Below are 17093 nucleotides of genomic sequence, written 5' to 3'. Positions count from 1 at the left end.
GTGAACATCAGAGTGGACGAAAACAGAAACTGAAATGGCCACAACATCACTAGGCAACCTAATTGTCATATATACAGTTAGTCCTTGATGGAAAACTTTGCTATAGGGTGTATAACTATATGCATAATGTGTGCAAAGATCCTTAAAGGTGGTGCACACTTGTAAACCCAGCTCCTCAGGAGGCTGAGATAGGCAGATTCCAAGATCAAGGCCAGCCTGGGCAATTTAGTGAGATCCTGTCTCAAAATAAAATTAAAACAGGCTAGGATGTAGCTCAGTGGTAGAGCACGCTGGGTTCAATTCCCAGAACCACAAACAAAAACAAAAACGTCCTAACATAGTACTTGGTAAAGAGTAAAGTCAAATAGTAATTAACAGGTACTGGTAACTATCTTGGTATTGCTGTTATGAGGTTTAAAATATGATGTGCACATTTGAGAACAGTGAGGAACAACAAGTAGAAGGGATTGAACATAAATGAGGTTAAAATTATAATAAAGAAAACAATCTTCGAATTTAATCTTGAACTCTTTCTAGAGGGTAGCATGGGTGGTGGACTGCCCTTTCTTTTTCTGATATACAAAAAATCAACCCCCGGCAATATTTTTATTTTGATAGCAACTATTCTGACCTGATGCTAGCAGATTTTGCTTTCAAGTCGTTCCATCTTTGGTTCATATCATCCAGTCGATGCTGAAGCATAGTAGCCTCCTCAGAGTTTCCCAAAGCTTTTACCATCTTCTGCCTGTTTCCATCAATGCTTTTAAATATGTCATTATGGGCATCAATTTCCGCCTGGATGTCCTAAGGAGAAAAAAGCAAAGAGAGAATGCAAACATTAGACCTTAGTGTCAACATTGCTGGGAAGTTTTATATAGAGCTTTGATTTTTATGTTTGCAAATGAGTTGCTTTCAAGCAAAATAATTCATTTTACCTTACATAACAATTTCATGTGTTTCTACAACTCTCACATTGAAAATAATAGTCTTGAATCTTTAATATTTTTATACATTACATCTTAAAACTTGAACTTATTATAATCTAAATTTCATGTATCTGTCATTTAGATGTCACTATTTTAGACTACATAATTGTTAAATCTTTGAATATTGGTTAATAGTTAAACATATCTCTTCTCCCTTTACACATGGGCAAAATTTCCCTGAAAATATGAAGTTTTACATAGGTCATTAAGATATTATATAATTTTAAATGCTTTCTACCTTTTGACAAACTAATAGTTTTCTCTCTTTCAATCTTACAATTTTTATTCTAAAATTACAAAGAACACTTCATATATGTTTGTCTTCATTAAGAAAGAAAAAACAGTAAAATAATATTTTGTTCAATTATCACATGCTAGGCAGGTTCATTTTAATAAAATAAATTTTGAGTGGAAGATAAAATGAGAATTATTGTAAACAACAAAATCTGATTAAGACTTTAGGAAAGTATTTGGCAATTTATATCAAAATCTGTGAAACTATTGTCAAAATAACAAAATTAATTTTTAAAAATGTTAAGCACATTAAGAGTTTTAAAGTAAAAAGTTGTAATAATATATTAATGATAATATAATATTAAGTTTAAAAAGAAGTGCACAATTATACATTACAACTTAGTTTTTAAAATACATATTTAAGTCACATGTTTGTGTATAATTGAGCATGCACATTAAAAGACTATGAAAAAGACAAAAGAAATCCAAAATCAGAATAGTATAATCTCTATAACAGGATTACAGTTTTTGTTTTCTTCTTTATACTTCTGAGTTTCAAAGAGTTTCTACCAAAAAACCCCAAAAAACCAAAAAAAAGGGCTTCTTTTTGTAAGCAGATAAATTATAAAATGTTATAATTAAATAAATGTTAATTTGGTGGGGGGGAGGGCATGCTCTGAGTATTGAACCCAAAGTTCACGCATACTAGGCCAGTTCTCTGCCACTGAGTTAAACCCCAGAGCTATTTTTTGTTTTGTTTCATTCCCTTTTGTCTTTTTGAGACAGGGTCACTAAATTGCCCAAAGTGGCCTCAAACTTGCAATCCTCCTGCCTCAGTCTTCCAAATTGCTGGGATTACAGATGTGCAACAGCACACTTGGCAAATGCCACTAATTTAAAATTTAAAATGTAGAAGATCTGATCTATCTTTTTACTACTCTCCTAACAAAAGCCTGTCATTGTCACTATACATATTAATTTTCCTGAATTAAATAGAAGCAGCCTTGTTGTGACAAACTCTGGTGTGACAGCCACTAACAATCAATAAACACAAACAAAAAAACAGACACCTGAGGGGCCATGAGGTGTGTTGCTGGTTTCCACGGAAATAACTGTTAATGTTAAAAAGCAACCTAGCAGAGAAGTAGGCAATTAATCTGAATTAGCAAAAGAAGAGCAAACTCTTAAACACCATAATTTTACTGCTCTTCTCATTTTCAGTTTTATTTTATAACCCTCTTCTTCTTGTCTGAATGTTTGTGTCCCCCTAAAAATACATATGCCACAATTCTAAGCCTGCAGTCCTAACTTACTAACTCAAGGTTCTCAAATTATGCATGCAAAATGACAATTTCATCACTATCTTAATTTGAGATGCTTACATTCTCAGTGGGAAGAAATGGAAAAAAAAAAGAAAATGAAAGAAAAGAAAAAGTTCTGTTGAAAGTTTCTGGGGGCTGGGAATGTATATCAGTGACAGAACTCGTGTCTAGCATGTGCACAGCCCTGTGTCCATCCCCAGGACCACACAAACACAAAAGTTCTTTGGTATAATACCCTGGACAACATGGTTTCCCGAATGAAACTATTCGATTTTTTGTGTGTCCTAAAATGCATTTTAAGACATCTCAAAAGGTGTGTGTGTGTGTGTGTGTGTGTGTGTGTGTGTGTGTGTGGTTAGAAGACAATATTTGTTACTCCATACATTTTTATGATTTTCATTTTTCTCAAGAAACTCAGTGATACAATTTGTTCTCCATTTGCTCTCTATTGCCAAGGAGAACCTGGCCTTGAATTTCCTGTAGCAGTTCCTAAACATGGTATTCAGAGGACCACACCTAAAATCACAAGGCAGCTTCAACCCTCACATCCTGATGCTGCTGGCTCCAGTTGCTTGCTTGTTCCATATTCAAGAGAAAGCAGAAAGACTGAAGCGCATTAACACGCATAAGTAGTTTTATAAGCTTCACAAAAGTATTCTCCAGCATCAGGAAGTTTGGATACTATGAGCAGGAAGCATATTTGCCTCCTTACATCATATCAGGTGATGTGTTTTCAACCCTGGAACAATGATGAATGAAATAAAAGAGCAGCACTGCGGAACTGGCCCAGCCATGACGCTAAGTTCTTCTGGGAGGCTCTCCTTAAGAGCACTACCAGTGATCCCAGGTCCAGGCTGGAATGCAACTTCCAATATGTGGAAAACCCTTCCACATATGCACATCATCAACAGTTAGGAAGAAAATCAACAACCAGAAAATGATCAAAGAAAAGGCAATCAGCATACATTATTTTGTTTTATTTAACATTTGGTGGCATATTTACTTGGCCAGATACCCTAAGAACTCCTGAAAAAGAAAGATCATTTTACTATTTCTTGTGTATCCTTTGCAGGCTGTTACATGGAATGAAACTAATGTAAAATAGAATAGTAGGCAAGACATAGGTAAATGTGCAAATGTGTGAGTTCATCTTGAGTGAGTGGCAAAGGCTTTGTTTTACAAACTTTAATCTGGGACACCTAAAATTATGTATAAGACTGTACAGCAAAGTTTTCATGGGAAACTTAAGACTCAAATGATCACTCTCCTCCATAGATGCACTCACTACTTTAAAATCCAAATGTTGGCACAGCACCCTGATGTAGCATCAAATGATGACGTGAAGTTCCACGACAGTTTTACTCTTACTGCACAGCTGGGAGACTTGGTTTTGCTGATGATTACCTCTGTCACCTGTAAGCCCTTTTGAAGGTTAAATAGCATTAAATGGTTACTGAAATATATGAGAATGTAATTTACCTAGAAGCACAAAGCAATGCTCTTCCAAGCATTTAACTTAAGTCAGTCATGTGCACCCCAGCCAGAGCCAGGCACTCAAACAACTGGATGTTAGAAATGTATGAAAAGAGGGCAGGAGAAATGTATGAAGGATTCACTTGAAAAGGAACTTTCAAGAACATAAGTATAATGTAGAAGGTTAAAAATAGCCAAGGGTTAAGAAAAGGAGGACCACATATTTTTCTCTAACTAAAACTCCATCAATTGCACAAGATGCAAACTTTCAGAACTACCCTCCAAAAGACAGCTACAAAAGCTCAAAGAGATTTCCTCAGGGTCTTTCTGGGAACAAAACCCACTCTCCAGGTCAACACAAACTCCACAAATAAAAGAAAACATTCATTGGTAGAACCAACTCTGCAAACATTCATTTATTTATTTACTCACTTTTTATTTAATAATTGACATTCTAATCCCAATTTTGTCTTTACCTGGACATTTCTCAAATAATGTAACCCACAGAGAGGTTAACTGGAAATACTTTAAAGTGGATATCACATAAATTCTATTTATAATGTTTTATAATGAAATAGTCTATAGCTAGATAAGTAGAATTATTTCTTCAGACTACAACAGATAGAATTCTGAGAAGAAGCAGAGAGTTGGAAGATTACCACCAGAAAGTCTTCCTTAACTAAACTGGTGCTAGGACAGAAGCATCCTGGGTTCTCATTGACATAATCTTGCTTTATTTTTGCACAGCATATTTACCTAACCCTGCATGGCCATAGCAATGTTTCCTCTGGAGGAGTTCTGACCTGTTCTGAAGGTGAAGTGAGATTAGCAATAATTTCTCTACTCTATCCCACAGCTGTAGCTAAATAAAGTTAACCAGGGCAGGAAATAAATCCACCCAGCCTTTCAAAATCAGACCAGATCGCCAAGATAGTTTAGGATTATCAGAACTCCACTTTATAAGTTTTGAACATGAAAAATCATAATTAACAAAGTCAGATATTATCTAAATAATAATATAATAAATGAATTAAGATAATAACCAAAGGTTATTAAGTCATATGTAAATATGTTTTGAGACAGTTTGTTGAGGTTTCTGAGATAATGAGTAATTGTGATTATTCATCTCAATTACTTTATTGATTTCAACCAATTATTTGATTAATTATTCTACATACTGCATTTCCTTTCAGCAACAAATCTCACAGATATCAATTACTCTAAATGAATCATATTTAGACCAATATTAGATATTTTCATAATCAGGTCTACAGTAGCCTTTATAAATAAGGAAATCAATGCCAATATGTTTTTTTCACATTATCCATGATCACAAATATACTTAAGACAATACAGTAGAAAATGTCTATTAAGCAGAATAAATGCACAATTCAGTGCACTTTCAAGATAATTTGGAACTGGGGGTGTGGTCAGTGGTAAAGCACTTGTGTAGCATGTGCAAGGCCTTGGGTTCAGAAAACAGGACCACACACACAAAACTAATTTAAACAACCCAATTTGCAATGATAAAGAATTAATAAACAAAATACATTTTAAATTTCAACACAGTAAACACTGCTATAAACAGAAATTGCTTTCACAACCAAAAAAGTTCCAAATCCTCAATTCCATGCCAATTGTTTCTAAAGCACACTATAATCAGACTGCATTAAAATATAGTGGCTTCCCTTTTAAGGTGTGACACCTGTAAAGTAGATAGGATCTGCACATGAACACAAGCTCCTAAGGAACACTTGCTATATGCTTCATGCAACCTAACTATTATCTCACATTGTTCCCCCCCAGTTAGATAAAGGTAATCAAACTGGAAGAGGCTTGACAACCCAGTCATGAATGACTGCATTTTAAATGTTTGAAACTACAATCCTGGGGTACTAACTCCTTAATTCCTGACCCGTGTCAAAGCAGTTCCTATTGCCCAGAAAGCTTCGATCTGTCTACACCACAAACTTGTACACACAGGCACACAATCTTCCTTCCTTCCTTGATCTTCAACTCAGCTTGTAAATCTCAGTTTATATGTAATTTCTCTTCACAAACACTGGGATTAATTACTCTTAGAGTTTCCTCTTCTTTTGCTTAATTACATACTTATCACTTAAAACTTCCTTGCTTATCAGGGTGCGGTGGCACATGCCTATAATCCTAGCAGCTCAGGAGGCTGAGCCAGGAGGATCACAAGTTGAGACCAGCTTCAGCAACTTAGCAAGGCCCTAAACCACTCAATGAGACCCTGTCTCAAAACAAAAAAAATAAAAAGGGTTGGGGATGTGAATCAGTGATAAAGCACCTCTGAGTTCAATCCCCAATAATGCCCACCTCCCCGCCCCCTGCCAAAACAAAAGGAAACCTTCATTGCTTAAGTCTGTAGCCACCTTCTAGGCTGTGAGGTTGATGAGGGAGGGCCTCCTGTTGACCACTCCATCTCTTTACTCAGGGGATTTCAGAAAAATTTACTAAATATTGAATAAATGAGTAGGCCTTAAAGTGTCAAGTTTTGTGGGTCTCACCCAGGATACACCTGTTTTAAAATTAGACATTTCAAATTAATCAATACAAATTGTAATTGAAATTTTAAGAAATTACAGTCATCCCTTAGGAGGTGAATGCTTACAAAAAGTGAAAAAAAAAAAAAAACCTTTAGAGGTGGTTTATATTTAAAGATATTGTATCATATCATTCAAAACCGCAAGAAGAGAGGAGTTTGACTATTCTATCACAAAGAAATGATAAATGTTTGAGATGATGGACAACCTAAACCTCCTGAGTTGATAGTTATGCAACATATAAATGTGCCAAAATATCACTCTGTACCCTATAAAGATGTGCAATTATCATCTATTAAAAATAGAAACAAAACCCTTAGAGAGCCACTGTTATCATTAATCATTTAGTAGCAGGGGTACATAAATTAATAAAAGCAACAGTCACTCAAAATGTCACTGAGTTAAAACCATCCATTACTCAATCCTCTGTGACTACTAGGCAAAAAGAGCAGAGTGAACAGGCAAGTGGCTCTAGTAGGACAGTATGTTAATGGTGGTTAAAAGCCTGGCACAATGGCGCACACCTGTAATCCCAGCAGCTCTGGAGGCTGAGACAGAAGGATCACAAAGTTCAAAGCCAACCCCAGCAACTTAGTGAGACCCTAAGCAACTTAATGAGATCTTGTGTCTAAATAAAACATAAAAATGGGTTGGGGACATGGCTCAATGGTTAAGCACCCCTAGTAGCAAAAAACAAAAACAAAAAAGTAGTTAAAGCCATGAGACACTTACTTTAAGAAGTACTTTCAGGAGAAAACTAATTAAAATCGGAGTGGCAATAAACTCCCCCACAGACTGGATTTCAGTGAGGTACCATGGTGGACCAGCTCTTTGTCTCCTTTCTATTATGTGCTTCAACTGTCAAGACAGTCATCCCAGGGCCCATGGTCACATAGGCTCACCTTCATCACTCGATTAGAGGATTTGGACCTGCTTGGCCATGGTCACATCTCGCCACAAGGTCATCCTGTGCTGGTAAGAAGTTCCTCCTCTTAGGTGCCACTCTGGAGTATTCATGGATCCCTCCAGTTGGGGTTTCCTGATCCTCAATGAGCTGTCACCTTTTGGGAACCAAATGCTCCCTGCCTCCTAGGTCCCCCAAGACTCCCAGCATTGCCCTTCTAAGGGAATTTCAAAGGAGTATCATGTGCAACTTGCCCACTTGCTAATGTTGGAAAACCAAAATCCTGACATCACACATCTTGGGACTAGACTCTCAGTCAGTGTCAGCATTATCTTCACAAACTGCTGCCTTCATCTGGGAACTTGAATTATCTATCATTCCATTTGGGCCATCACTGAAAGACCCACCCCACCACAGCTGTTGGCCTCAACAGCTTAAAATCACTAAGGTTAGTACTCTCTAGAAAGGGATCACTGATACTGACAAAAAGACGGGACTAAGGGGATTGAGAGTAAGAGTATTCTACCTTAGCATATGGGAAGACAGTCATTTGGCTTCTGAACTTTTCATGTGGCTTTTGCATGAAGCAATGGTCTTTGCCTCAGAATGGCATTATTGCTTTCAGAGTTGGGGGAAGGTAGGTTTTGGAATCTAGAGGTATAATTATGCTTTCCCATAATTCCACTTTTCCTGGCCATGAATCAAGGTGGCATAAACTCAACATACAAGACAGCTTTTGTGAAAATACGCAAAAGATTTTTTTCTAAAAATAGGAGTTGGGAAAAAATACATTTGTGTTTGACAATTTCCTACAAGTGAAATCACATGGATTTTTATAAAGGTGTCTAACATAAAAATAAACACATGGAGAAACTGCCCTTCATTAAAAACAAACAAATAAACAAACAAACAAAAACCCTCCAACTCAAATGGAGCCTTTGACAGACATAAGCCAGTAAACTTCTTTACTGTTAACTTAACTGCTACAATAAGAATTAAGAAATATTCAGGTACTAAGGTTTGAAAGAGGAAACATACTAACATAACCAGAACTTCTAAACTCTCTACCAATAAAATGGCCTGAAGGCTCAGGCAAAGTTACTCACCTCTGGTAGCTGACCTAAGCTTTAAGACTAATAGCAGCAATTACAACACAAAAGTCCAGCTATTGCCCACAATTACCGCCTCTCAGGGGGTCCAAGTAATGAATTATTCATGTAACATGTGCCCTACACCTTTTTAGGAAGAAACAGACAAATCTACACAAGCCAAGCTAACAAGACCTCTTTATGGTCATAAAGTTTGTCACCTGCTGTTCCCAGCTGCCACTTATATTCTCTCCCTTCCCCACCCCTTCTACATTGGTGAGTAAGCTGACTGGGAACCATCATTTTACCCACAGGAATTCAGATGCTTAGCAATGTATTAAAGCGACAGGTCAAAGTCCACCCTCTATTACAAGCATAATCCTCACTATTACAGTTGGGGTGCAGGAAAGATGGGGGAGCGGCCAGCAGAGAGTAGCCATGAAGGAGGAGCTAAGTTTTTTCTGCGCAGTGTTCCCATTACACTGTTCCAATTAAGAGGCATGTGCTGACTGCAATGGTTTTGGAAAAGCTTTCAAACTTTTCAAATGGCATGGTTTTACATCTTTTTTCCTCTGGCAGTTTTGGTTTGTAAGAAAAAGCCCATTATTCTTTTAATGACTTAGTACAGTCCCACTTATATCTGTACTTGCAATGAACCATGGGGTATTATTCATGGTGAAAACCACAGAGCACATCTTCAACAACTGATACATAATTGATCTGTACATACAGAGGAAGGACTCCGCCTTTCTGTTCTTTTTATGATTTTTTTTTTCTTTAAAGAGTGGAAATTGAAAGAAGATTGCTGGTTGGCATCCAAAGCTAAGGAGGGCAGGAGTCCATCGGTGGCATGTTGAGGTTTTTGGTTTTGTTTAACTGTAAATGTAAGGCAACATTTGGCAGGCTAGACTATACCCTAGAGTGTGCCAAGAGCCTTCCTATGGAAAAAGAACTAAATGCAAAATCACTAATCCAAGTATTAGAGCTCCGCAGTGTATCCAAACACTCCGAAGGCAAACACACCAGATTAAAAAGGAAAAATCTGAGGGCTGATGGGCTATGGGCACCATAAAACAACTAGCTCCTCAGACAGGGCTGCACAGGGCAGGCTCCACAAGCAGTGGTTGATGAAATAAACAAACCTGAGTAGTATGGAAAAAAAAAAAAATCCCCACGCCTGATGAAGTCAGACTTTGGCATCAAAACCTGATGTTTGTTGTTGGGTTTTGGTTATTGTTTTGTTTTCTCCCCAAAATAAATCTCAGTTAAAATTACCAGCCGACGTGAGTACAAACAATCTCTTCTGATGTGGAATTCTATAACTGACAGGCATCAGGAGAAGCCCTCCTGCCCACAGAAAAGAACTGCTTTCCTTGAAAAACAATTTCAAAGAGGCTATCAACAGCAAATATGCTTTTTAACTTATATTAAGGAACCAAGGCAGCAAAAAGTACCTGTTTTCAAAATGCATAGAAAGAAAAAGAAAAGAAAAGAAAGAAACAGAAGAAAGGAAGAAGGCAAAAGAGAACATTCATGAAGTTTGCTTGCTGCATACCTTTTCAAATTTTGTCAGCAATTCCCGTAAGCTGAAGTTCAGACCAATCATCGTCCAGTAGCCCTTGAAGCCTACATCTTTCTGGCAAACTTCCTTCAGACAACAGTGTTCAACTTCTAAAAACCGTATCTTTTCTGGCTATACTTTAAAATCCTTTGTAAAATCCTTTACAAGTCTTGCCCTTGAGCAATGGTCCATCAGCAACAGCAGCTTGTGCTGGGACATTTTCGCGACCCCACCAAGAGTCCCTTTTTTCATGGACTTCGGAGTTCACAAGGAGACTTGCTTCTGTGCTTTCTGGTAGCTGCATTCCACGAGGCTGGCATGGTCTCCTTTTTCTCTGGGAAGCCCAGGATCCCCTTGTGCTCACCTCACTAATGACCTGCAGGCCACCACTATTCTCTCCTGGCCCCAAGCTTAGAGTTTGGTCTCAATTACACACGGCAAAAAGAAGCTATGTCCTGGAAACTTGCATGAGAGAAGAAAAAAAAAAAAAAAAGAAAAAAAAAGAGCCAAGTATTACCAACTTCCTCCATTCAGACTGGTTTCAGAAAGAAAAAAAAAAAAATCCTGGGTAAAGAGCCAATTTTCAAAGAGCATAACTTTATGTAGAGTTCGAACAAGGAGGAGTGTGCTCTTAGCTGAAGAAACACCAAAACATCAGACAAGAGGCCACCGGTTCCCACTCTCCCAGGCACCAGCAGCTGGGGTTGCTATGGTAACCACCAAGCTAGTTTCAGTCCATTTCCCCAGGTCCGCCTGAACTAAGGGATGCTGTCAGTGCAGCAGAAATAAAGTTGCTTTAAAAGTTGTTGTGTGTCCAGAAAGTTCTCACAGCAGCAAACCTCACGGTCCCCTCTGCAGGGTTTGTGGCCAAGGAGAAGAGTCTCAGTCAGCCCCGGCAGCTCCCCTGGCTGATCTGACAGCACTGTGGTAATCCACTTCTCTTTCCAGCAGTTGTTTATTATTTTAATCAGCATCCTCCCTTTCCACCACCCCTCACACAGTTTGAAGTGAAGCTCACTCCCACTTCCTGGAGGCCTCCCTGCCCCAAACTTCAGTACAGTATCTCTTACATTGTCTCAGTCCTGAATGGATCACTGGACCCATATTCCCATTGGGAGCCCACCCATAAAAACAAAAGGGAGTGGACATACAACACAATACAAGTCACAAAAGAAAATAGGCGTGATTAATTTTATTATTTCTAAAAGAAAAGGTTTTAAAGATAAAATGGTAGGAGAAAACACTTTTAAAGGAAAGTCCTTTGATCTCATTGATACCACTGAAAGCCATTCAGACTGTTTTCATATGAGGATTTGACTGTTTTCTGACATAAAACTGAACCCAAACGTGAGTAACCACCAATTTCACTGAATGTGTCTTCCATTGTGCTGTTAAGCTATTACAGGCTCTCAGAGAAACACTATCTTGCAAGTTTTAAGTGTGATCACTTTAGAGAAAAAGTTCAATCCAAATTGTATCTCCCTTGTACTGGGATTAGGGATATCATTCCAAGGCAAAGTGCGATTTTGCTTTCTTACATTACACAGCTATTTAGTATAACAATAAAAGCGAAGTACGAAAGGAATGTCCATATGAAATGTATTTCTCCAGTTGTGCACAGCACTTTGTCATAAACACAGAGTGCTTTTAATGGTGATACATCACAAATGATCTTAATTTTAATATAACTAAGTTTACTTTATTTATATCAGGGCACTGAGTGAAGGGAGGAGAAAAAAAAGACCAGAATACACGTTTTCCTAAAAAGCTATTTGAATTGTTCAAATATCAAAACTGTTAGCACTCATCTAATCATGCAAGGAAAGAGATTCCATTTAACAGCCAAAAAGAACAAAAACCCATCAGGGTTTTTTACAAAATGTGCTTATTGTGTTTTAGATTTGCAAGCCATTTTTCTGTCCATTTCATTTCCAACCTATTTTCATATCAGTATTTAAATAGCATGTGTTTTACATATGTCCATTTATACAAAAGTTAACAAGCTTTTAAAATATTTTCATTATTTATTCATAAAAACCTACATGGCCCCAGGGGGAAAATGGCTTTATGGGATTTCTAGCAGAATGTGTTTCACCTCCATGCTCCAAATTCAGACATAGTCACAGGCACTTTCGATTTCAAAAACAAATGTGTTAATCTAATGGCTATTCAGAAATTCATATGTAAAAATAATCTGCAATTTGGGCCACAACAGGACTGACATCAGTCTGAAGATGAACTGCCAGAAACTTAGTGAGGAAACTTACAGAAACTGACCAAGCCACCAAACCTGCCCTGTCAGGGGGTCTGCAGCCACATGCTGAGATCTTTCAACAGCAGCAAATAAACTTTTTACATAAATACAAGACAAAAGAAACCACCAGCACTGTCACCACCACTACCACCACCACCACCACCACCCAAAATAAATAAATAAATAAAGGAGAGAGAGAAAAGGAACCATCTCAGCTGGGCAAACTTCCAGCTACCACCCAGGGTGCTGGAGGACTGTCATGAGGGACATGTGCAAACATGCCATCCCCCTGCACATATCAGTAGAAGGAATTAAATAACTCTGCTGAATAACAGAGAATATCACCTTTCTCTAATGTTTAAAAGGTTCTTACACCAAGACAAGGATGATAGGTTGTTAGAAGAGCCCCATGTGTCTTATATCCTTACACAAGGGTAAGCACAGAGCAGAAGATGAGGGAGAGAGAGACTGCATTCTAGGAGGGGATCTTCCCAAGGAGGAGGGCAAAGGAACCTAGATCAGTTGCAAAGGACCTGTGTCCTAGACAAAGGAAGAGAAGAGCATGTTCCCGCCTACAGATGTCCTGCAGTTCATGCTTCTGTATCAACTTCCCATTCTCAAAACTGACACTCTATGCTAGTACAGAAGAAAGAACATGTAACTGAAATTCCCTTAATTACAGTCATGGAAACTCAAAAATTAAGATATGGATAAATCTAGCTATGATGGTACCCTCTTTAGTAGAAAAAGATGGGTTGAAGGATATAAAACTGAGTGGATCCATATTCAAAATGGATCATTCAAAAGAAGGTAGTAGAATCATTCAAAAGAAAAAAAAAAGTTTTCATTTCTTAACTACTTTTAATTACAGAGTAACTATATCTCAAACACTGGACAGCACCTGAAAATGTTATTTTTGTTTTATTTATTTTTTAGGTGCTGGGCATTGAACTTATAGCCTCGTTCATACTAAGCAAATACTTTATCACTAATCTATACCCCCAGAACAACAACAACAACAAATGCTCTTTTTTTTAAAGAGTTAACAACAAATAGATTACATAAAAATCCAGAGATAATCCATAAAATTCAAATAGCTAAATATAATGTTACTCAAAAGTAATGTGATCTTTGATAATTGGCACATTAGAAGTGAGACATAAAATGAATATGTAAGTCACTTGCAACAAGTGACTTTGTTTGATATCCATAAATAACAATAACTGTCTCAGTTTAAAGTCAGTACAGAAAATATCATCTGGATAATAAACCTTATATTTCATTTCCATATTCCTTTTTTACCAAGCACCTTTTTGATACATTTTCTCCTATAATCCTATCATCACTGAAACAAACAACAACAAAAAAATACAGAGGCCTCTAGTGAAAGCCATATATCTCCAGAGAAACTTACTAAATTGAATGATGACATTTGAAGTAGCTGACATTTTGTTGGTTTAAACTAGTGTGCAAATAAATTGTTCACAAATCCTCAAGAGGGGGAATGCGCTTAACACTCCCAATCCTTATATCAGATCAACACTGAATCACCCAGGAATCTCTAGTAAAATAAGCCCTGTCCCAAACAGAAAGGCACAAGTTTCATGAGAAAGCAAAGCTTCCCGAACCACAGAGAAGCAAGGGAAAATTCAGCGATGGAATCAGTAAAACCTAAGTTGAAATTACTTGACATAAAAACACTAACAATGTCAAAAGGAAGAAATCTACATGTTATTTGGCTTTGGCAAAAACTTTCGAAGATTAGGCTCATTATAAACATTTCACACCAACTGTATTGCCTACAATTTGTTAACAGATGACTTATTTAGTATTTTTATTAAAAGCTCGAGGGTTCAGTCAAACATAAGGAAGAGGAGCAGTTTGCTTGGCTGAAAACCAAGTCACAAGTCACTCTAGTGGGTCTTTAAGCCATACTTCCCACTCAAAACAAAAGTGCAAAATTTTTAAAATTATAAAGATGAAGTGAGTTTTCTATGTAAAACCAAATAGCTTTCTCTTTATATTGGCCTACATAAAGAACAAAGAAGAAAAGAAAGACTTCTTAGGAGTCTCCAAAGTGAAGCATATGGAGGTCAATAGGTGATTACAAATAAATCAGTCCACCCTGGATTACTCATTGTTATTAAGTGAAGAGCTTCAGACATGGGTAGAAAAATTTGCTTGTTATAAGCCCATTCTGATCAAGGCAAGATCCAGTTCATTTCTTGTGAAAGAAATATCCCACAGTTTTCCTTTTCATAACCCAGCTAACTTGGGATTTAGAATTCAAAACAAAATAGCTTAAAGATGCTAATCATGATCTGAGATTTCAACTCATTGTCTATTACCACTGTGGTTCCATTAGGAGAGACTGCTCTGTCCATGACAGCTTGCCAGCTAACCTCAGCCAGCAGCACAGCCTGTCAGCTGGTAGCTATTTAAGGTAATATACAGCCCTAAAGGGCAGAAAGTTCAACCTAAAGATGGAGGCTAAGCCCCCTGATGAAAGGGGGAACTCTCCTTTTATCCCAGGAAATTCAGGCAATATGCTTTGTACACAAAGAATTATTCTTAATGTTCATATCTTCAACAATGCCATTGATTTTGATAATGATATAGGTGGTAGTTGGGTAATAAAAATTATGATTCATAAGAAAAAGATTCGATACTTTATAAGTTTCCATAACCCATAGCCAGAAGATTCTAATGGACATTTTAAAAGGCACAAAGAGCTTTTTCTTCTTAAAGGAAATGGGTGAGTGGGGAAGGGGTTCAGGAAGAGAAATGCCAGCTGATCTACTTCTGAATTAACCAGCCAGGTGCAGGGGTCAACTTTCAACAACCTTCTAAATATTTAATGATTCAGAAAGCACTTTATTAGGTGACTAAAAATAATGCCAAGACAAGTTAATGTTTCCAAACCATATCCTTCCTAAAAAAATATGCAGCATCACACAGGAGGAAAGCAATCTCAGGCGGGCAAGCCTCAAAATTCCAGATGTCTACTGACAGCACAAGCCTGAGGGATATGCAACTAAACCACACAGAACTCTCCAAAGGAAGTTCTGAAAGTTTTTCTAAAGTTTTACTCCGACTTTTCAATTGTCCAGATTTAGAAAAATCGAAGCCAAAATTAAAATACCAGTTTTAATACTAGGGATGAAAATGTCAAAATTAAAAAATGAAAGCACTGTTTTCAATCATAAGAAAAAAAAAAAAAAACAAGAGAGAGAGAGACAAGAAGCTGGGACTCTTCCCAGGAGGGCATTTTTCCCCAAATTTGAATATGCATTTAGGGAACTGAACAGTGGGTGAACTTAGAGGAAAGTCAAACTAATCCTAAGAGATCAGCTGTACTTCTGCATGTAATACTAAGCAGTAGGACTTTTCTGATGCTGGCAGGCTAATACAATCATAGCTCAGTTAATGTTTCAACTCCCACCCATGTTCTTGCCCTCTTCCTGCTTAACATAGCCGAGTTACTGCTTCTATCCTCATCATGTACTTGTCATCATCCTGCTTGATATCCCACTTAGAATTCTCTGCACAAACACACCCAAACTTACGGCAACTTCCTAATATGATTCACCTTCACTAACTGTACCAATAGTCAATACGCTTTTCATAGGAACCACAAATATGGCTCCTGAAAATCAAAGAAAATAATCATCCTCCATTCCCTACCCCCAGAGCTTTATTCTGTATTTTTACCTCAATTTCCTCGTATGTTTCTTCTGGGCATTGAGCTCTATCCCATGTCTTTGTTTCTTCCCTAAAAGTTTCCAATAAAGTACTTTATAGACAGTGAACCAAACAATGTGCTAAAAGCTTACAAGAAAATCAGTAGATTAATTACAGAATAAAGAATTCCTATATTTGATCAGATTGGAGTGTACTATTACATTTCCCAAAGTTTATTAGATTTTTCCAAATATGGAGGCCAGGAATAATTTAACAAGACCCATCACATATTAAAATACATATAACTTTTGACTCAGAAATTCTATTGGAATTTGCAAACATGTGTACAGACACATGTGCAAGAATGCTCCATACAATCTAAATATCTATCAATAGGAAAATGTGCAAAAAAATTATGGCAGATTGACACAGTAGATTGCCATGTGGTTATGGAAAAGAGTGAGCTGATTTCTGTATGCTAATAAGTAATTTCTAATATATATGTATTTAGATAGGACTCCACATATATGCATATGTCAAAAAAAGAGGAGTGATACAGTATGTATAGGTATAATCTATAACACTTTTGGAAAGATCTATAAAAGACATTTCTAGAAAAACCTAAAAGAAAGAAAGCAATAAAGTTTACCTCTGAGAGAGGGACTGGAGATCTGAGCATCAAGAATGGTATTCTTATTTTAAGTCTCTTTTAGCTCAGGTTACTTTTTCACACAAAATTAAAGCAATAGAAAATTCTCAAGCAACACATTTCTCTTTCTCTGTAGGTATCTATTCAGAAATGGTGGCATCATTATACTTGAAAGTTAATGCTACCAGAAGCAATTATTTTCATCTCAGAAGGTTTCAGAAGTTTTCAAGTGCCAGATGGTCTACCATTTGAGCAAATCAGCCCTCAATAAAAAACAAGCCTTCAGCAGTGGTGGGTTAGTCAATGGTCAACTTTCCTAAAAGACACATGGACAAAGCCTTTGTTCTCATTAAGTTACTCTATAACCAGTAACT

At 37.2% G+C, this 17093-nt stretch overlaps 1 protein-coding gene across 7 annotated transcripts in view; it reads right to left on the bottom strand.

Moving 5' to 3' along the window:
* The window catches only part of UTRN (utrophin), a 529451-nt gene that overhangs the window by 161751 nt on the left and 350607 nt on the right, over positions 1 to 17093 (bottom strand). For all 7 annotated transcript variants that reach the window (XM_081294420.1, XM_081294421.1, XM_081294422.1 and 4 more), the window contains one exon: positions 632 to 804. In XM_081294420.1, coding sequence (XP_081150546.1) covers positions 632 to 804 — 173 coding nt within the window. The remainder of the gene's footprint in view (positions 1 to 631; positions 805 to 17093) is intronic.

The sequence above is a fragment of the Spermophilus citellus genome (assembly GCF_964194105.1).
Source record: "Spermophilus citellus genome assembly, chromosome: 5".
NCBI classification, from domain to species: Eukaryota; Metazoa; Chordata; class Mammalia; order Rodentia; family Sciuridae; genus Spermophilus; species Spermophilus citellus.
This window is presented reverse-complemented; position numbering and strand designations above follow the sequence as displayed.